At 42.9% G+C, this 23,060-nt stretch overlaps 1 protein-coding gene across 1 annotated transcript in view; it reads right to left on the minus strand.

The window, feature by feature from the left end:
• Window positions 1-21,712, minus strand: part of USP38 (ubiquitin specific peptidase 38) — a 66,724-nt gene extending 45,012 nt beyond the window's left edge. Inside the window, exons 1-4 of the mRNA XM_075860407.1 lie at window positions 21,570-21,712; window positions 15,469-16,176; window positions 5,118-5,253; window positions 403-532 (exon numbers count right to left, since the gene is read on the minus strand). Coding sequence (XP_075716522.1) covers window positions 403-532; window positions 5,118-5,253; window positions 15,469-16,150 — 948 coding nt within the window. The 5' untranslated portion in view covers window positions 16,151-16,176; window positions 21,570-21,712. The remainder of the gene's footprint in view (window positions 1-402; window positions 533-5,117; window positions 5,254-15,468; window positions 16,177-21,569) is intronic.
• Window positions 21,713-23,060: the final 1,348 nt, after the last annotated feature.

A 23,060-nucleotide genomic window follows, 5' to 3' on the forward strand; every position in this document is an offset into this window, starting at 1 on the left:
AAAGAAACAGTGGGAGCAGCCGTGGGAGTGGGCAATGTATTAGCCTAGGCAAACGTCTGAAAGAATCACTCAAATACTAACTGGAGTGATCCAGAACCATTATAGAATTCCTTAAAATTATATAAAAAACATAGATCTTCAATGTAATTGTACTTACTAAATGCATGTAAACTACTAGTAAGAGCAATGTGTAACATGACTGGATAGGGCACGAATGAGATCGCAAGTTATATCTACTAGTAACCATATTCTACTTCCAGCCTTGAAGTATAAAGCACATATCTCCTCTAAGCATTATGTATGTATGTATGTATGTGTATATATATATATATTCAACAAAGAAGTGGGAATTCGCTCTGAAATGTAAAGGCTGAAATGAAACCGGTGAAGTCGTATACATACCAGTTCAATTTTGAGCAATGTGACATCGATGAGAATAGTAAATTTCTGGACGGCAGCCAGTCCCTTCAGCAGAGCAATCACCCATGTCTCCACATGCTGTGCTAGAGGCCAGGAAAGCCAGTCAATCATCCTGGAAGAGAGGGGACAGCATGTTCTAAATACGGAACTTCTTGTCACAAGGGATTCAATAACTCCAATTAGGGGAATGGTCTAATGATGGATGTACTAATGAGCCAGACTGGGGAAGTAAACATGGTTCTGTAGCACTCCGGCAGTTTTCATGCAGCTAAACCTCAAATGACTTTTAACCCAAAAATAAGTGTCTGTGTGATGAGGAGCGGGGCAATGGCTGTAAAACAGCCGCAGCCCCGTTCCAACGGCCGAGATCCGACTGTTCTCCGCTGTTATAGCCATAAATGCTGCGATCAAAGCGGACCACGTAATTCAAAGGGAAAATGCGAAGTGGGAAATCCCCGTGACGCGATCGAGGGATATACCTTATATGCAAAGACAACGCAGGGTCCAATCTGTCTGACCATATTTCCTGTTAGGACATTCTTAGGTATGCCTTCACAATTGCCATCAGTACACAGGCTAATGTACTGGCATATAGATATATGCAAGTTCATTAAAGTTAAAAAATAATATTAACCCCTTCCTGACAATTGTCGTATGGACACGTCATGGAAAGCTAGTGATTCCCGCATTTTTCCGTATCCATACGACAAATCGTGGACACCGGCTCAGAAGCTGGGTCGGTCCCACCATACCCGGATGTGGGCTGTATGTTACAGCGGCACCCTGGGGTAATGGCGGGGACCGAAGTGTACTCCTCGCTATTAACCCCTTAAATGCTGAGGTCAAAAGCGATTGCTACATTTAAGGGGTTTGCAGCTCATCGGCACCCTGGCTATGAAATTGTCAGGGTGCCGATGGCTGCAAAGTAAACCGGAGGCCTAACACTAGCCTCTCGCTATGCCTAGTATGGAAGCCTTTCAGGCCCCCCTGGAGGCAGGGCCTAAAAAACTTCCGTAGCCGCCGGCAAGATGGCGCTGGCTCAGGAGCTGAGCCGGCGTCATCAGCGGTGGATGTCAGCTGTATTGTACAGTTGACATCCACTAGTAATGGCAGTAACCGGAGCTAGCTCAGATTCCTGCCATTAACTCCTTAGATGCAGCGATCGAAAGCGATCACTACATCTTTGAGGTTGGTAGCAGATCGGCAGCCCTGCCATGCAATCAGGGCTGCCGACTGCTGCTATGGCAACAGGAGGCCTAACATGCCTACAGCGTGCCCAAACAGCTGTTTACTTCCACATATATGGCATCGCCATATCCGGGAGAACCCTTTTAACAAGTTTTGGTGTGTGTGTCTCCAGTGGCACAAGCTGGGTACGACATATTTGCCATTGAAATGGCATATCTAGAAAAAAAAATTCAAGTATTCACTTTGCACCCTACACAGCGCAATCATTTATGGAAAAGACCTGTGGGTGAAAATGCTCACTACACCCCTTAATAAATGCCTTGAGTGGTTCAGTTTCCAGAATGGGGTTAATTCTCAGGGGTTTCTGTCATTATTTCACATCAGATCATCTGCAATTGTGAACCAATACTTTGTAAATCGACAATTTAGATCTCAATTTTATATTGTACGCTTTCACTCCTGAGCCTGGTCAAATGTCCAGGCAAAAGATTAGGGCCACATGTTGGGTGTTTCTAAAATCGGGAAACACAGCATAATCATTAGAGAGCTGTCTTGTTATGATGGCACAATCTGGGCACGCCATATTGGCATATCTATGGAAAAAAAATCCCATTTTCACTCTGCAACATCGAGTGCACACTAATTTCTAATAAACACCTGCGGGGTGAACATGCTCACTACACCCCTAGGTGAATACCTTGAGGGGTGTAGTTTCCAAAATAGGGTCACTTCTGGGGGTTTCCACTGTTTTTGTCCCACAGGGGCTTGGCAAATGCGACCAGAAACCAATCCAGCAAAATCTGCACTCCAAAACCCAAATGGCGCTCCTTCCCTTCTGAGCCCTACTGTGTGCCCAAATAGCAGTTTATGACCACAAATGGGGTATTGTCGTACTCGGGAGAAATTTCTTTACAAACGTTGGGGTTCTTTTTCTCCTTTATCTGTTGAGGAAACTAAAATTTTTGAGCTAAAGCTACATCTTATTGAAGAAAAAGGATTGTTATTATTTTGACTGCCCAATTCTAATAAAATCTATAAAACACATTTGGGGTCAAAATGCGCACTACACCTCTAGACGAATTCCTCAAGGGGTGTAGCTTCCTAAATGGAGTCACTTTTTGGGCGTTTTCACGGTTTTGGTCCCTCAGGGGCTTTGCAAATGCGACATGGCCTTCGCAAACCATTCCTGCTAAATTGGAGCTCCAAAAACCCAAATGGCCCTCTTTACGTTCTAAGCAATGCCAAAGGTGTCCTAACAGCCGTTCCTAACAACATATGGGGTATTGTTTTACTCGGGAGAGATTGCTTTATAAATGTTGTGGTGCTTTTTCTCCTTTAGTCCTTGTGAAAATTAAAAAAAAAATAATTAGTTAAACCTACATTTTCTTTGAAAAACTTTTTAAGATTATAATTTCTACGGCCTACTTCCAATAATTTCTGCAATAAACCTGTGGGGTCAAAATGCTCACTATACTCCTAGCTAATTTCCTTGAGCGGTGTAGTTTCCCAAATGGGGTCACTTTTGGGAGATTTCCACTGTTTTGGCACCGCAAGAGTCCTTGAATCCTGACATGGTGCCTAAAATATAGTCTAATAAAAAGGAGGCCCAAAATCCACTTGGTACACCTTTGCTTTTGAGGCCTGTGCTTCAGTCCATACGGACACTAGGGCCACACGTGGGATATTTAATAAAACTGCAGAACCTGGGCAATAAATATGGAGTTGCGTTTCTCTGGTAACACTTTTGTGTTACAAAAAAAAATGTATTCAAAATTAATTTCTGAAAAAAAAAAAAAAAAAAAAAAAAAAAAGGAAGAAGAAGAGAAAGACATTAAACTTGTACATTTCACCTCTACTTTGCTTTAATTCCTGTGAAATGCCCAAAGACTTAAAAAGGCTCTGTCACCACATTAGAAGTGCCCTATCTTCTACATAATGTGATCGGCGCTGTAATGTAGATTATAGCAGTGTTTTTTTATTTAGAAAAACGATCAATTTTGACAGAGTTATGACCTATTTTAGATTTATGATAATGACTTTCTTAATAGACAACTGGGCATGTTTCTACTTATTGACCAAGTGGGCGTTGGAGAGAAGTGTATGATGCTGACCAATCAGCGTCATACACTTCTCTCCATTCATGTACTCAGCACAGCGTGTGCTGTCACTTACACCCACATTAACGTTACTGAAGTGTCTTGACAGTGAATAGACATCGCTTCCAACCAGGACGTGATGTCTATTCATAATCCCGACACTACGGTAACGTTTGTGTGGGACTTAATGAAAGCAAGCGTGATCTCGCGAGATCACGCTGTAAATGACAGGTTACAGCGTGATCTCACGAGATCACGCTTGCGGTGCTGTAAATCCCACACAAACGTTACCGAAGTGTTGGGATTGTGAATAGACATTGCGTCCGGGCTGAAGGCAATGCCTATTCACTGTCAAGACACTTCAGTAACGTTAATGCGCGAGTATGTGACTGCAAATCGTGATCTCGCAAGATCACTATGTGCTGAATAAATGGAGAAGTGTATGACGCTGATTGGTCAGCATCATACACTCCTCTTTACAACGCCCACTTGGTCAAAAAGTAAAAACACGCCCAGTTGTCTATTAAGAAAGTCACTAGAATAAATCTAAAATAGGTTATAACTCCGTTAAAATTGATTGTTTTTCTAAATAAAAAAAACACTGCGGTGATCTACATTACAGCGCCGATCACATTATGTAGAAGATATGCCACTTATAATGTGGTGACAGAGCCTCTTTAAGAAACTTTCTAAATGCTGTTTTGAATACTTTCAGGGGTGGAGTTTTCAAAATGGGGTGACTTATTGGGGGTTTCTAATCAAAAAGGCCCTCAAAGCCACTTCATAGGTGAACAGGCCCCTGTAAAAATAGCCTTTTGAAATTTTCTTGAAAATGTGCGAAATTGCTGCTAAAGTTCTAAGCCTTGTAACGTCCTAGAAAAATAAAAAGGATGTTCAAAAAACGATGCCAATCTAAAGTAGACATATGGGGGATGTTAATTAGCGACTATTATGTGTGGTATAACTGCCTGTCTTACAAGAAAGATACATTTAAATTTACAAAAATGCTAATTTTGGCAATTTTTCGCAAAATTGTTTTTTTCACAATTAAATAGTAAATGTATCGAGCAAATTTTGCCAGTAACAAAGTCCAATGTGTCACGACAAAACAATCTCAGAATCGCTTGGATAGGTAAAAGCATTCCGAAGTTATTACCACAAAGTGAAACATGTCAGATCTGAAAAAATGAGGCCCTGTCAGGAAGGTCAAAATTGGCCAAGGAGGGAAAAGGTTAAAATGATTTTCAATACGAAAAAAATGTGAAACATTTGGTACAAACTCACCCGGTACAGCCAGCTTAATACCACCTAATAGCAAATATTTGGAAGTCTTAAACCTGTATTCTAATTGGGCCTTAACCTTGAGTGGATTGTAGTCATTCCAATAGAGCAGGGATTAATAATGTGCTGTACCTGCAGAGAGCTTGAGTCATGCTTGCATCCTTCACATTAGGATCAGTGGTCAAACTTCGGATGAGGACAGTAATCATCTGTAAGGGAATATGCTGTACCAGGCTCGCCAAGGCAACAGATGGTTCAAAGGAAGCATCTGAAAAAAAAAAAAAATTCATAAAATTAATTTAGCCATAAAATTTTTTTTTTACATTGTAAGCAAAATGCTACAGGAAACAATAGACATGCACAGGTTTTTAAAAAGAGTCTAAATCAGGCTATATTCCCATCTGCATTCTGTTCTCTGTTGTTCTGATCCATCAAAAGGAGCAGAACGAGAAAAACTGAAGCGCCGGATCGCCGCACCACTAAACCGATTGACTTTAATGATTTTCCATAATTTTGCTGGACACAATAGCGCTGCATAAGAGACCCAGATGTGCTCAGAGCCTAAACTGGCAATGGGCAACTTGATTTCAGATCAAGTGGAATGGACATGACCAGATGTCCCCCAATTATGGTGGGATACCATGGCACACTTAATAGGGGGACTTCCATTTGGCAAATAGTAGTCATGACATCTCGAAGCGTGTGGCATACAAGATAATATGAACTGTGCATGAAAAAGTCACCAGGGTCACACAAACAAAAAAGGTCAAGTTATATGAAAATGTAACCCCTTAAAGCGGATCCGTCACTAGTTTAGTAATGTCCTGTCTCCTGGCTAATCTAATAGGCGCTGTCACACTGATACTAGTGAAAATTGTGTCCCAAAAAGTTTATTATTTTAAAAGTTGAGCTTTTTTCTAAATATGCAAATGAGGCTATACTTGACAAGCGATTCTCCTGAGGTGGAGCTACGTCACAGCCCCTGACACTGCCCTATCAGAATGAAGCTGCTTCACACAGTGTGAGAGACTGAGACTGGAGGGTAGGGGGATCAATTCAAAACAGCCATATATCGGGCTGTGGACCACCTAGAACAGCGGTTCTGGTGGCATATGAAAGAGGAGATCCAGCTATTTCAGGTCTAGTTGTGAAACAGGAGGTGTCGCCAGTTGAAAACAGTCGGGAATGGAAGCTGTACACTATAAGATCACCGGTGTTGCGGGTCAGGGAAGGGGGAGAAGCTGTATGCTGATTAGACAGCGTCACAGAAAACATTACACCGCCCAGAGTGAAAAGAAAGAGTCACCTCCTATTTGGCAAGTATAGCCAAATTAGCAGATTTAGAAAAGTGCAAGTAATAAACAATTTTGAAAAAAAATAAAAATCACACTAGTTATCAGCATCATAGCGCCTATTAGTTAGGCGATAGGCCATTAATAAACTAGTGACATATCCTCTTGAAGGACGCGGGTTTTTTTTTCTTCATCACTGCGTTCCAAGAGCTATAACTTTTTATTTTTTTCGATTCACGAAGTTTCAAGTTTTTATTTATTTATTTATTTTTTAAAAGGCACCATTTTGGGGTACAGATGTTGTCTTGAGAAACTTTCATACATTTTTCTATGGGGGGAGGGTAGGCGAGTGTTTGACAAAAAAAACCTGCGGCAATTTCACCATTTTTTCACCATGCAGTATAAATGACGTGTTAAACTTTATGCTTTGGTTTGTTAGGATGATGGCCATCCCGAATTTACATAGTTATTTTTGAGTTTTACTACATTTGAAAAAAAATAAAAAATAAAAATTTAACCATTGATGGAGCTGTATCCATCATACAACTCCATCAATGGTAAAAAAAAAACAAAAAACTTTTTTTGCAGAAAAAGTTGCAGTTTTTATTAGTGCCATTTTGGGGTATATAGGATTTAGTAGCTTTTATTCGGTTTTTTTGGGAGGGGAGGGTTGAACAAAAAGGCAATTTTTTTAAACTTTGGATTGTTTTTTTCTCATCATTTTAAAAGGCTATGTACACCTTTATAAAGCAATTTGTTTTTTTAATAAAAAAGGTGTATCAGTGTGATTGGTGCAACTTTACAGATACTTTATTAAAAATTTGTTTTTACTTTTTTTTTTTTAGATACAGCTGCTCTGTATTCTCTATACAGAAAAGCTGTATCTAGCACTATTGACGGAATCAGTCAGTCCCACGGACCTGACGGGTTTAGTGACAACGGGTCCTGCATGTCTCACACGCAGGATCCACTTGTAAGGCCCCATGCACACGACCGCAATTTCATCTATCCGTAAATATGAATCTGTAACTTATCCAGAAATACAGTCCGTATTGAATCTGTAACAAAAAAAAAAAAAAAAAAAAAAAAAAGGGAGGGTGGATGCAAATAATGTCACCAACATGTTGCATAGCAACGCTTGCGTAAATGCGGACGGTTTACGGATGCACATCCGTAGCCGGTCGTGGGAGAGTCCGTGCCGTAATTACGGACAAGAATAGGACAGGTTCTATAATCTTTTCAGCACGGACACCCATCCGTAAAAATACTGAAATGTGTCCGTGGCCAATAGAAATGAATGTGTCCGTAATTACAGATGAAATATACGGTTGTGTGCACGGGGCCTAAACTATCGCATCTATCTGCATAGAGAATACAGAGGAGCTGTATCTAAAAAAGTAAAACTAATTTTTCATAAAAAGTATTTGTAAAGTTGCACCAAAACACACTGATAAACTTTATTAAAAAGAAAAAGTTTCCTTTTCAAAGGTGTACATAGCCTTTAACTTTTTTTTTTCCCAATCTCTCTTTAGTTTTAGTGTATTATGTAACCGACAGACACATTTGATTGCTCCCATAATACACTTAAACAGAAGTATTGAAATATTGTAAAACTGAACGGCAGTCCCTTATAGGCATACACACAGCAGAACTTATTTAGGCCATGGCATTCCACTTGCACTCCGCGAACACCAATAGCTTAACAGGGGGAGACCCCTTCCTCTGTCTAACCACTTAAATGCTGCGATCACAATTATGTAATACACAGCTGGCACAGCATAGCTCCTGTTCCGACACCATTCCCGTGCCATACATGAATGGCGCTTTGCGCTTACTAGATAGCGCTAGAGCCACAAATGTACTGCACCGTTGCCAAAGGTTTAAAAGAGGAAAACCCATGTAATACGGTTTAATGCGTATAATCCCACAAAGAAATATAAAAATGCGAACTTACATTTTTATATATTTGCAATAAATTTTGTGCTTCAATACTCGCCAGTGAAAAGGCTCCGGGACCGGATGGTCTTCCGGTGGAGGTTTTTAAAGAATATGGGGAGGAACTCACACCTCATTTACTGGCCACTCTTCTGGATAGTTTTGATAGGGGGCGGCTTCCGGAATCAATGTATGAAGCAACTATAGTGGTTCTGCCTAAAGAGGGTAAAGATCCCCAGCTCCCGGGCTCCTACAGACCAGTCTCACTATTGACGGCAGATATTAAAATCATAGCGAAGGTCTTGGCGCTTCGACTGGCTAGGGTAGTGGCTGGGGTGGTACATGGAGACCAGGCCGGATTTATGCCATCCAAATAGACGGCGGTGAACCGGAGACGGCTGTTCTTGAATTTGCAAGTCCTTCCAGATAATCAAGGGGGGAGAGCCATTCTTTCCTTAGATGCGGCTAAAGCGTTTGATTGCGTGGAATGGGGATACTTGTGGTCAGTTCTGGGAAAAATGGGATTTGGGTCTAATTTCATAAAATGGGTAAGGTTGTTATACGTAGCCCCGACTGCAAAAATAAGGGTGAATGGAGCCCTCTCTGATCGGTTTGAGCTGGCGCAGGGAACACGTCAGGGATGTCCCTTGTCTCCGCTGTTATTCGCGTTGGCGGTGGAACCATTGGCGTGTGCAGTAAGACAACACGAGCATATACAAGGGTTGAGATATGGGGGGGTGGAGGAACGAATCGCATTATACGCGGATGATATGCTGTTGTTCATGGCGGATACCGAGCGCACACTACCGTTAGTTATGGCCCTGATTAAGCGTTTTGGGAAATATACTCATTAATTGGTCGAAATCGGCTCTTATGTTCATGGATCCGGGGGCTATCCAGACTGGGGAGGAGGTGGAGATACCGGTGGTCACGGAGTTTAAATATCTGGGGGTCAGGGTGACGGCGAAAGCACAGGATTATATGTCCCTTAATGTGATGCCACTGTTGGCAACGATAAAGGCCAAAGTAGAGGCTTGGAATAAGCTACCGCTATCTGCTCTGGGTAGGACAAATTTGATTAAAATGATCCTTATGCCTCAAGTGCTGTACATCTTACATAATTCCCCGGTATGGATCCCCAAATATTGGTCTAGGAGGTTGCATAACCTTTTCAGAGACTTAGTATGGAAGAAGGGGGTACCCAGGATTAAACTGGAGAAACTTCAATTGCCTAAGGAGGAGGGGGGCCTAGCTTTGCCTAATGCTTGGGTGTATTATTTAGCTGCCCAATGTCAGCATTTCTGGGGGTGGGAGCAGGAGGAGACCTGGGGGTCCAGTGCGTGCATCTGGGGGGGGGGGGGGGGGGAGGAGAATCCGCTGGCAGGACTGGAAGAACACAGCTATAGAAGACTGGCGAGTACTCGACCCACCCTGCTTCTCATACATAAGGTGTGGTGGCAGTGTAAGCACTTGTTGAAGATAGGAGAATGCACTAAATATACCCCACTCTGGAGGAACACATATCTGGGGGAAATGGACGAATTGGAAGGGATGCAGGGGTGGGAGCAGCGAGGCATAATACGATTGAGTCAGTTGTACAAGGGAGGCATACTCAAATCCTTTCAGCAGTTACGGGAGGGGTTTCAGTTGGATTCCCGCATGTTCTATCAGTACCTGCAGATTCGGCATGCTGTGCAGACACAAGCGGCCAGTGTAGACATAGCGATCCATGCCACCGGAGTGTTGGAACATATTGCAAAAGCAGTAACGTCAAAGGGATTAATTTCATTGGTTTATCGCAGGTTACTGTCGGAACATCTGGGAGATCCTATGGCACCGGTCAAAGCGGCATGGGAAAGAGATGTGGGTCCTATTCCTACAGACCACTGGGAGGCGGTATTGGCGGCATCAAGTACTCTGAGATCTTCGTTGTGCTACATTTATGGACAGTTATTTCTGATACATAGGGTGTATAGGACCCCATGGGTTCTGAAACAAATGGGATTAAGGGCAGACGCCAGGTGTCCTAGGTGTCCGGAAGAAAAGGCAGACATCCTTCAGATGTTCTGGTCCTGCGGGAGATTGGGGGCCTTATGGACGGAAATGACAGAGTTAATGGGCCGAGTGTTTGAGGTACAGATTCCATTGGATCCAGTGGTAATGCTGCTGGGGTATGTAGGGGACTTGGAGGGGGATAGGATGACAGGGCTGGCAATTGCAAAAATACTATACCAAGTGAGAAAGGGAATAGCAAAGCACTGGCTGGATGGGGAGCCACCCTCGAAGCAAGAAATTATAGGGGCACTAAATTCTCAGGTTCTGATGGAATATAGGATATATTCCAAGAGGGGGTCCAAGACTAAATTTGAAAAAAAATGGGCTAGATGGATTGATCACTCTGGGTGTGCTTCCTCTGAACTTATGACGCTACGTGCGCTGGGCCCACTCTAAATGGTTCTGGGGTCCAAGGGAACACTAAGGGCACGGGGAGCACGGGAGCAGGGAGGGACAGGTCACACATTCAGGAACAGAGCCACTGACGGTTGCGTACACGCGGGGAGTTGGAGGAGGAGGGGGGAGGGAAAGGGGAAGGAGAAAGAGATAGGATAAAGAAGATTGTAACGGGAAGGCCGGCTGGGGGATACAGGGGGGAGTTGGGGGGGAAGGGATTGTTTTGTTGGAAATAAATGCTTGGGTCTTTGGAGAAATGCTTTCCTGTATTGATGTGAAGTTTGTTGACTAAACTTGAACTGATTTAAAAAAAATAAAAAAAAATTTGGTGCTTCAAGTAGACAATATAAAATATGAAATTACCATTGTTTTTTGGATTGGACTTTCGTTACTCTGTGTGAACTGTCGTTTAAAGGGAACCGGTCACCTTGAAAAAGTAGTACAAACCAGGGGACAACATGTTCTAGAGCAGATTGATATATATTTTAGGTTGTGAATCACTGGTTTAGTTTGTGGCATGTGTGTAAGGGTATGTTCACACGCCCTATTTACAGACGTAGTTCAGGCGTTTTACGCCTCGAATTACACCAAGAAAAAAAACGTCTCCAAACATCTGCCCATTGAATTCAATGGGTCCTACACTGTTCTGTGCAGACGGGCTTTTTAAAAAGACGCCCGCCTCAAAGAAGTGCATGTCACTTCTTGGGACATAATTGGAGCCGTTTTTCATTGACTCCAATGAAAACCAGCTCCAATGACGTCCGTAAAAGATGCCGCGAAAGACGTGTGCACTTGTCAAAACGTCTGAAATTCAGGAGCTGTGTTCGCCTGAAAACAGCTCCGTAATTTCAGACGTATTTGGTATTGCCGTATGAACATACCCTTATAGTCAAAGCAGGTATGTCATGACGCGCTAACTGGAAATATTGAAGAGGTTAGTAAGACCACAGGGCCATGTGTAACACAAAAAGGTCTCAGGCAAAAATTCGGAGTAATGAGAGAGACTGTAATTTATATATTTTTTTTATGCTTTACTACTTTTGCACAATAAAGACCCTTTTTAAAAAAAAAAAAAAAAATAAAACAACAATTTGCTTGTGTCACTGTATTCCAAGAGCCCTAAGATTTACATTTTTCTGTCGAACGAGCAATGTGAGGGCTTATTTTTTGCGGGACAAGTTGTAGTTTTCATTGGTACCATTTTGGTGTACATACAACTTTTTAATCACTTTATAATACATTTTGAGACAGGGTGAACCAAAAACAGAAATTCAGTAGCTTTTTTTTATGGTGTTTACCATGTGGGATAAACACGTTAGTGTCAGGCCGGATTTACACGAGCGTGTGCGTTTTGGTACTTAACAGCTCCGTGTGTCTGCCGCGTATGATGCGTGATTTTTGCGCAGCCGCCATCATTATGACACTGTTTGTAAACAGAAAAGCACGTGGTGCTTTTCTGTTTGCATTCATACTTTTTACTGCTGTTGCGCGAATCACGCGCGTCACACGGAAGTGGTTCCGTGTGCTGCGCGTGATTTTCACGCACCCATTGACTTCAATGAGTGCGTGATGCGCACTCACAAATATAGGACATGTCGTGAGTTTTACGCAGCGGACACACGCTGCGTCAAACTCACTGACAGTCTGAACGGCCCCATAGACTAACATAGGCTCGTGCGAGGTGTGTGAAAATCACACGCGTTGCACGGACGTATTACACGTTCGTCTAAATAAGCCCTTATAGTAAGGGTCGTTAAAGTTGTGGCAAATCTGTGTTCTTTTTTGAATTTATTTATATCTGTTGAGAAAATAAACCATTTTGTTATTTGGAAAAAGGGGGTGAAAGGGTTTTTTGTGTAGCTTTCTTTTTTTTGTCTCACTAGGGGACCATGCGATCGCTGATATAACACAATGCAATACGTCTACACCCTGTCGATGGGTGGATAGAGGGAGCACCTTCCCTCGGTCTAACTACTTGGATGGCCATTATCTATACAGCTGCGTGTGTGTGTGTGTGTGTGTGTGTGTGTGTGTGTGTGTGTGTGTGTGTGTGTGTGTGTGTGTGTGTGTGTGTGTGTGTGTGTGTGTGTGTGTGAGCGATGACTGGCACCATGTTTAGTCCTATTCAGTTAGGACATGGATGACTTACACAGGACTAATCTGTGAGCTAGAACAATCAGAGAGGGTAACTGCACGGTTATAAGAAAGGTATGTGAGAAGAATTCCTAATACATGTATATTAGAACAATGTATTATTTCCTAGTCTATAAATAAATAAAATCTGGACAACCCCTTTAAAAGAGGCTCTGTCACCACATTATAAGTGCCCTATCTCCTACATAATGTGATCGGCACTATAATGTAGATAACAGCAGTGGTTTTTATTTTGAAAAACTATCATTTTTGACAAAGTTATGAACAATTTTAGATTTATGCTAATTAGTTTCTTAATAGACAACTGCGCGTGTTCTTACTATATGGTCAAGTGGCCGAAGTACAGAGGAGTGTATGACGCTGACCAATCAGTGACCAATCAGCGTCATACACTTCTCATTGTTCCAGCACATTGTAAGGCCTCATTTACACGAGCGTATTATACGCGCGTGCGACGCGCGTGCTTTTCACGCGTGTCGTACGCACCTATAATAGTCTATGGGGCTGTTTAGACGATGCGTGAATTTTGCGCTGCGTGAGTGCGTTGCGTAAAACTCACGACATGTTCTATATTCTTGCGTTTTTCACGCAACACGCACCCATTGACTTCAATGGGTGCGTGAAAACAACGCATGCCACACGGACGGTCCTGCGTTGCTTGCGCGAAAATCACGCAAGAGCTGTCAAAAGGATGAATGTAAACAGAAAAGCACCACGTGCTTTTCTGGTTACAAACATCCAAACGGAGTGTCAAATTAGAGAAGAGCGCACCGAACTTCACCGGGTTCGGCCGAACTCGTTTTGACCGAACCCGGCAAAAAATGTTCGGGTACGCGACGTCAGGAGACAGTCACTGCCCACGGTGCTCAAAGACTTAAACTGTTTCAGCACCATGGACAGTGACTTTCGATCACAATATACATACCGTGTTTCCCCGATAGTAAGACACCCCCGATTGTAAGACGTATCGGGGGTTTCAGGGGGGTCGGCTAATATAAGCCGTACCCCGAAAGTAAGACATATGTCTTACTTTCGGGGAAACACGGGGGTATTGCCGCCTCCTGCCCACTTCCACTTAACGCCGAAGGACGGATATATCCGTCCTCAGCAGCTGCTAGTTCGCGCAGGAGGACGGATATATCCGTCCTGTGATAGCGCGGGTACTGAGACTGTACCCACGCGATCAGCGGCAGGAGCACGGCTGTTATCCACAGCCTGGCTCCTGCTGCAACTGCCGGAATCGAAGCGCGCGCCGATTCCGGCAGTTTAACCCATTAAATGCCGCTGTCAATAGTGACAGCGGCATTTAATGTGTTTGACAGAGGGGGGAGCTCCCTCTGTCACCCGATCGGCGCCCCCGCAAACAAATCGCGGGTCGCCGTCGGGTTTCCATGACAGCCGGGGGTCTAACAAAGACCCCCAGGTCTGCCTTCAGCATCTGCCTGTTAGGCGATGCCGGAGGCATGACCTAATAGGTTGCCTGTCAGTTTTACACTGACAGGCAATAATGCTTCGGTATACTAAGTATACCAAAGCATTATATATGCGATCGGCACATCGCATAGTGAAGTCCCCTGGTGGGACTAAAAAAAAAAATGTAAAACAGTTAAATAAAGTTTGTGAAAAAAAAAAAAAAAATTTTTTTTTTCCAATATAAGACATACCCCGAAAGTAAGACATAGTGGGGCTTTTGGGGATAAAAAGAAAGTAAGACACTGTCTTACTTTCGGGGAAACACGGTATACGTGTAAAAAAAAACAGAAGTTCGGACTTACCGATAAGTCCCGGCTCCTTCCTCCAGTCCGACCCCCCGGGATGACAATTAAGGCCAAGTGACAGCTGCAGCCAATCACAGGCCAAGCACAGGCTGCAGCCAATCACAGGCTGCAGCGGTCTCATGGCCTGCCGCGTCATCCTGGGAGGTGGGGCCGGATGACAAGAGAGGGACGCGTCACCAAGGCAACGGCCGGGAGACCGGACTGGAGGAAGCAGGCAGTTCATGGTAAGTTTGAACGTCTTTTTTTATTCACAGGTTGGTGTATATTGTGATCGGAACTCACTGTCGAGGGTGCTGAAAGAGTTCCTGCCGATCAGTTAGCTCTTTCAGCACCTTGGACAGTGACGGGCGTTGACTAGCCTCATCTCTATGATGGCGGCTGCGCGAAAATCACGCAGCCGCGCATCATACACGGATGACACACGGAGCTGTCAATTGCCTTTTGCGCACGCAAAACGCAGCGTTTTTTTGCGCGCGCAAAACGCACACGCTCGTGTAAATGAGGCCTTACAGTGTGATTCTGCAGTGAAAGAAGCTGGGCTGGAACAATGAGAAGTGTATGACACCGAGTGGTCACTGATTGGTCAGCGTCATACACTCCTCTGTACAACACCCAGTTGGTCAAAATTAAAAACACGCCCGGTTGTCTATTAAGAAACTAATTAGCATAAACTTTAAATTCTTCATAACTGTCAAAAATGATCGTTTTTCAAAATAAAAAACACTGTTATCTACATTACAGCGCCGATCACATGCAATAGGAGATAGGGATTTGATAATCTGGTGACAGAGCCTCTAAGAATGGGACGAACGGTCATAAACTAGAATATTGACATAGGACAAATAACATGGATCTTTGCATATCTTGACATACCTGTAGAAGAAATAATGGCAAATACTTCTTGTAGGGATGGAAGTAAAGTGCACGGCTCAGCCTTCCAGATGTTCTGTAGCAAGCTACCAACTTTGGTGACTTGAGAAACATATTCCCGCAGTTCCTTCTCCAGTGTTGAAATACATTGGAAATGCCCAATGGTCCTAACAAGCTGCTGGCAAAAGGCGATGGACATTTTACCTTTTGGAACACATTGTACAAAGTCACTCAGTAGCTCACTCAACCTAGCACACAAGAATGACTCTGGTCTTTCGCAAACTATCCTCAAAACCTCCACTTGGAGGACAGAAAAAATTTCCAGAACAGAAGGACAACTCATGATCAACTTGAGTCCACTGTGAATGTAGTCAACAATGGCTACATCTTTCCGGTCTAATGCTCCATAGCCTTCTTGCAAGAGGGTTAGGACAAAGTTTCTATTGAAAAAGTTCTCAAACTCTGCACGGTGATATCTTGCATATGCTTCCAAAACCTGGTGCCCAACTTGCTTCTGAAAACAGTCCTCACCCTCCAATACCAATCGGGTAGTCAAGGTGAACATAGCTTTGCATTGCTCCTCATTGACGGAGTTCTCAGCAGATTCAACAACCTTTTTGACAATAACTTTCTTCAGATTTAAAGGATGGGCAGATGTCACTAAGCCTTCCAAAATCTTGTCCATTTTGACCCGAAAAATAAGTCTTACATCTAAAAACAAAAGAAGAGAAATATTTAGACATTGTCAGCGATGTTATAATACCCAAATGAAGGTGTAATGCAGGAGTGGACAGACTACTATAGACTTTAGGAGCCAAATCAGACCACTTCATGAGCCGGATTAGTTTTCCAGGTGCCAGATACTTTACAAACCTCAACAGAAAAGAACACAAAGACGTAGTCGCAAGCAGCATATTTCTAGGTGCACTGGATACCAAGGACTTGTCCAGAACTGATGCGCGGTCATCGAAGAAAAAGTGGTTGCAGAGTATCAGTAGCCCACAATGTGAAATTAGAAGATAATATACCACTTTAAGCACACATATATATGACTGTATTACAGATACGTGTTGTATGGATCCCGAATATACCACTAACAGCTTGCTATGGGGCCCATCCTGTACCTCCAATTTCAAATGGAAGTTCACAGAGTTAGTTTTTCTCACGGATTCATCAACTCCATAGCATTATGTAGAATAAGTTGTCTCACAGAGGCACCGTATAGTGGCACAGAGGGCATCTACGGGTCTGTAGTACAGTTCCTTAACGTGAATGAGGCTTATGTGTAATAGTATACAATTCAAGAACACCAACTGCAAACCATGATATAACTGAAGACAAAAAAAACCCACAATATTAAAAGGTTAACTGCATTTCCACAAAATGTTCTTGAAACCTGTTAAAAGTTTTGGTTGGTGGCGGTCAGGGTGCGGAAACACCCACCAATCACTGAAACGAAGAAGCAATCAGCAGATCACTGTGCCCCTTTGGTTGTGATGGTCACTGCCCGACTATTTATCAGCTCGAGATGAAGTCTGAGCCCGTCGTCCGCTAACAAGGAGACCCGAGGACTGACGATCACAGCAGAAGGGGCACGACGCTTCGTTCGTGCCCTTCCTTTTAGTGATTGGCAGGGGTCCCAGCACCCAATCCCACACCAATCAAAACTTCTGACATCTCAAAAGATTCGCAAGAGGGCAGTTAATCCTTCAACGTCATGTCATGAACGCTCGTGACGTATAGGTTATGCTATACTGAGGAATACGTCACCCATAAACTCCTATGTTAAAAAAACCTTATACCGTGCGGTAGACTTTTTTTCTGGGGGATTCCATAGGATGGATTAGTGTAGCCTACTATGGTATTCCATCTTTCATAAAAATAAGATATACCGAGGTATACCAACATGGTGAAGGCCAAAAGGACATTCTTTTGGCCCCCGTCAGGCTAACAGAGCTCAATGTACATGTTTAGCACGAACGCTGGGAGTTTTCACCATGTACACGCTAAACGTAGGGAAATATTCGTGATGTGAAAGAGTCCTAACAAATACATTGGGCGAAATTCAAATTTTTTTTAATGGCGAGTTCATATGTAGCCGATTCCTCACAGTTTTGCAGTGATTTTTGGAACAATCTTCATTGTGTGGCTTCACCCTAAAATGGATAAAGTATGTCTGTCACCTCGAACGGGACTCAATAATCCAACTTTGTCGATCTGCAGTTTTCCACCGTCATCCTACAACACTTGAAACTAGAATAGATGAAGATCTATAACTAATATCTACATAGCGTCAGATTGAAGCACGTGGCATTACACCACTGCCACATAGGAATGCAATGAGTTGCACAACGTGTGACTATGAGCCTGCAACTTGATGGGGGATTGAACAACACAAACTTCCCTGGAACTTGGTCATCATCACCTACAGGAAAAAACCGGAAGGCGATACACCAAGTTGCATCATGTGACCCATTAACACGGCCTCCATATAGCGCTGTCCTTAAATGTACCACCTGAGAGCTCAGGAATCATTTTACATGTACAAAACATTAATGTATTATCTGTTTGTATAATGAACAGCTAAACAATTTTCCAATATACATTCTGTATTAATTCCTCATGGTTTTCAAGATCTCTACTTGTTGTTATTTAGTAGGAACCTTCATTGTTTACTTCCAGTGGATAAAATTCTGTCCATGTTCAAGTGATGGACACACGTGCTGGGATCGTTACAGTTAGTAGTAGTGTAAACATTTTTTAATAAATAAAGCCTTTGTACATGGAGACTGCTCAAGTGCATATAATGACAATTTATTCTTTAACCCCTTAATGACCGCCGATAAGCCTTTTTACGGCGCTGCGTTAGAATAAAACAGAGCAGGGAGCCGTCAAATCTCCCTACTCTCAGAGGTAGCTGAGGGCTGGGGGCATCCCTGCTCGACCGGGTGAGATCGATATTAGTATCGATCTCACCCGTTTAACCCCTCAGATGCGGTGCTCAATAGCGTGCGCCGCATCTGAGTGGTTTTGGAGAGAGGGAGCTCCCTCTCATCCCACCGACACCCGGCGATACGATCGCCGAGTGTCTGTGTCTCCGATGGCAGCCGGGGGCCTAATAAGGTAGTGAATGCCTGCCTGTAGGTTTTAAACGGACAGGCAGTAATACACTGCAATACAGAAGTATTGCAGTGTATTATAATAGCGATCGGATGATCGCATATTAAAGTCCCCTAGTGGGACTAGTAAAAAAAAGTTGAATAAAGTTAATAAAAAAAATGTGAAAAATATAAATAAAATGAAAAACCCACTTAATCCCCTTACAAAATGCTTTTACTATAAGGCTGGTTTCACACGACCTATTTTCAGACGTAAACGAGGCGTATTATGCCTCGTTTTACGTCTGAAAATAGGGCTACAATACGTCGGCAAACATCTGCCCATTCATTTGTATGGGTTTGCCGACGTACTGTGCCGACGACCTGTAATTTACGCGTCGCCGTTCGACAGCTGTCAAACGACGACGCGTAAATTGACTGCCTCGTCAAAAGAAGTGCAGGACACTTCTTTGCAACGTAATTTGAGCCCTTCTTCAATGAAGTCAATGAAGAGCAGCTCAAGATTACGGGCGTCAATGACGCCTCGCATAATGCGAGGAGGTGCTTTTACGTCTGGAACGACGCAGCCGTTTTCTCCTGAAAACAGTCTGTCTTTTCAGACGTAAAAAACAGTTCTCGTGTGCACATACCCTTAAAAAAAAAAAACACAAAGCAAGAAAGTTACACATATGTGGTATCGCCGCGTCCGTGACAACCCAGACTATAAAGCTGTTACGTTATTTAACCCGCACGGTGAACGCCGTATAAAATAAAAAACAATGGAAAAATTGCTGTTTTCTGTTAATCCTGACTTTAAAAAAAATGTGATAAAAAGTGATCAAAAAGACGCATCTACCCTCAAAATGGTACCAATAATAACTACAAGTCGTCCCGCGGAAAAAAAAAGCCCTCATACAACTGCATCGGCGGAACAATAAAAAAAGTTATGACTCTTCAAAAATGGAGACACAAGAACAAATAATTTTGAAAAAAAAAAATGTGTTTTTACTGTGTAATAGTAAAACATACAAAATCTATACAAATTTGGTATCTTTGCAATCGTAACAACCTGCTGAATAAAGTTATTGTGTTGTTTATACCACACGGTAAACGACATAGATTTAGGACGCAAAAAAAAAAAAGTGGCGAAATTTCAGGTTTTCTATCCCCCCCCAAAAAAAAGTTCAATAAATTATATGTACCCCAAAATGGTGCTATTAAAAAGTACAACTTGTCCCTCAAAAAACAAGACCTTATACAGCTATGTCGACGCAAAAATAAAAAGAAGTTATAGCTCTTCGAATGTGACGATGGAAAAACGTAAAAAATGGCTTGGTCATTAGGGCCCAGAATGCAAGCAGGGGGAAGGGGTTAAAATCACATTCAAAATGGGCGGTGCCTGATGAAGACCTTCGTACAAGGTTGAAAGGCATTGCATTTTTTTTGTCGTTTTGAATGTGATTTTAAGAATCAATTTTCATTCTACGCACTTGAGCTGTCTCCACGTACAAAGGCTTTTTTTTTTTTTTTTAACTACTGCTAAAACAGGAGAACCATTTTGTTCGGACTATAAGGGAGAATTTACACGAATGTGTAATACGTCCGTGCAACGTGCGTGCTTTTCACGCGTGTCACACGGACCTATGTTAGTCTATGGGGCAGTGCAGACTATCAGTAATTTTTGTGCAGCGTGAGTCCGCTGCGTAAAACTCACGACAAGTCATATATTTCTGCGTTTTTCACGCATCACGCACACATTGAAGTCAACGGGTGGGTGAATATCATGCATGCCGCACGGAAGCACCTTCGTGTGACGCGCGTGATTTGCGCAACAACAGTAAAAAGTATGGTTGAAAACAGAAAAGCACCACATGCTTTTCTGTTTACAAACATCCAAACAGTGTGTCATAATGATGGCGGCTGCGTGAAAAGCACGCAGCCGCGTACCATATGGTAATGACCGACGGAGCTGTAAAGTGCCTTTTGCGCGCGCAAAACGACACTTTTTTGCGTGCGCAAAACGCACACGCTCGTGTAAATCCGCCCTTAGACGCACTTTTAAGCAAGAACAAACCTTGCTAAAAAGTCCCTGCGTCTTATAGTCGGCAGTCAAGGACGGCTTCCTCACTTAACGCCTTCCCGCTCCGTGATGCACCGACACTTCGTGGAGCGGGGATTAAAGCGGACACGCATGCCAAACGGCCAAGAACAGCGATCGCGCTTATGGCTCTCAGAACGCGGTGAAAAAGAACAAAATTAGTTTATTTAACAAATAGTTTTTTCTTTGTAAAAGTAGTAAAATATGATTTTTTTTTATCCCCCGGTTTTCTGTCTAAAACATGGGTGCGCCTTATTGTCAGGTGCGCCTTATAGTTTGAAAAATACGGTATGTATTTTTCTGACCATTGGGAAAAGCTTGGTTTCTACCGGCAACCGTTAACTCCGACGGGTCGCAGACTGTATATAACCTCAGTTCATAAATTCAGAACGCACCAAGTGGAGTTGTGCCGATGACCTTGCACAACTCCAGGTGAGTCCGTTTAGATCTCATAATCGTCTATTGTACACCCGCATATCCCTACCTAATTCACTTTAGAGGAGCGCCTGTTTTTATTTTTCCCCCTCCCTTTTTCTTTCCAGATACTCATACAAATAAATAACATTCATTTTGCTGAAACTGGACAAGCCCTTTAAATAGATCATACTTCACACATCCCATTCATATGCTGATCACCCATACACGTTTTCCCCATAGTAAGCAGCACTTCCTCATACTGATCTAACGACACTGCTTACTCCAGAACAATGCCAGGAACCTCAGCTATTAACATGACTGGACAGAATTCACCAGCAGCCCAGGGGGGACGGCGCCATTAGGTTTTGTATGCAGAGCTACATCGTCATCATGGCTCAGCCCTCACCTCACAGCCATTAGGTAAATAATAGCAGGAACATGACAGACATCAGGGCTGCCGCTCCTTATCTATTTGCCGTCACTACACTTACCTGGCACAGGTGGAACTCAGCATCAGTTGGCGGCTGACGCAGAGATGCACAAATTGCGTTGATAGATTATCTATTGCAGGTAATCGCCACTATTCACTGTTCCTATACACAGCGCCGCCATATTGTGCTTTCCCAGCCGGGTTTGCAGGCGGAGCTTAACCATGTACTATCTGATTGGTGTATCAGTTGATGATGTCATCGATAAACGCCCCTCATGCCTCTGTTGCCATAAACATCTCGCATTCGGGCAGCGGGTTAGGCGTAAGAGTCATGTGATCGAATGACGTGAAGGTTTTTCGGCCATTTTAAGTGTGGTCAAAACAAAACTACTACTGAATGTTGTGTGGCCACAGACGGCAGTAACCTGCATGTCGTATAAGGCGTTACTGGCTTGTTGCACAGGAGAGGAGGCGGGCAAAACACGTAGTAGTGAGTGGGAGAAAGTGTGCGACCTCTAGTGTTCAAGTTAAGAAACAACGATGTGAGCTTCGGTCACCATTTTGGGTGGGCCCTGACTGAGCGCTTCCTGGCTGTAAGTTGCGCGGTGTGATCCATTTAACCCCTTCCCTCTTTGGCCACTTTTGACCTTCCTGACAGAGCCTCATTTTTCAAATATGACATGTTTCACTTTATGTGGTAATAACTCCGGAATGCTTTTACCTATCCAAGCGATTCTGAGATTGTTTTCTCGTGACACATTGGACTTTATGTTACTGGCAAAATTTGCCCGATACATTCAGTATTGAATTGTGAAAAACACCAAAATTTAGCGAAAAATTGCAAAAATTAGCATTTTTCTCAATTTAAATGTATCTGCTTGTAAGACAGGCAGTTATACCACAGAAAAATGTTGCTAACTAACATCTCCCATGTGTCTACTTTAGATTGGCATCGTTTTTTGAACATCATTTTATTTTTCTAGGACGTTACAAGGCTTAGAACTTTAGCAGCAATTTCTCACATTTATTTCAAAATGCTATTTTTACAGTTCAGTTGTGAAGTAGCTTTGAGGTCCTTATATTTTAGAAACCCCCAATATGTCACCCCATTTTAAAAACTGCACCCCTCAAAGTATTCAAAACAGCATCTAGAAAGTTTCTTAGCCCTTTAGACATTGCGCAGGAATTAAGGCAAAGTAGAGGTGAAATTTACAAAGTCTATTATTTTTTTCCAGAAATTCATTTTGAATCAATTTTTTTTGTACCACAGAAGGTTTTACCAGAGAAATCAACTCAATATTTATTGCCCTGGTTCTGCAGTTTTAGGAAATATCCCACATGTGCCTTTAGTGTGCGACTGGACTGAAGCACCGGCCTCAGAAGCAAAGGAGCACCTGGTGGATTTTGGGCCTCCTTTTTATTAGAATATATTTTAGGGACCATGTCAGCTTTGAACAGGTCTTGTGGAACTAAAACAGTGGAAACCCCCCAAAAGTGACCCCATTTGGGAAACTACACCCCTCAAGGAATTTATTTAGGGGTGTAGCAAGCA

The sequence above is a fragment of the Rhinoderma darwinii genome, chromosome 1, assembly GCF_050947455.1.
Source record: "Rhinoderma darwinii isolate aRhiDar2 chromosome 1, aRhiDar2.hap1, whole genome shotgun sequence".
Lineage (NCBI taxonomy): Eukaryota > Metazoa > Chordata > Amphibia > Anura > Rhinodermatidae > Rhinoderma > Rhinoderma darwinii.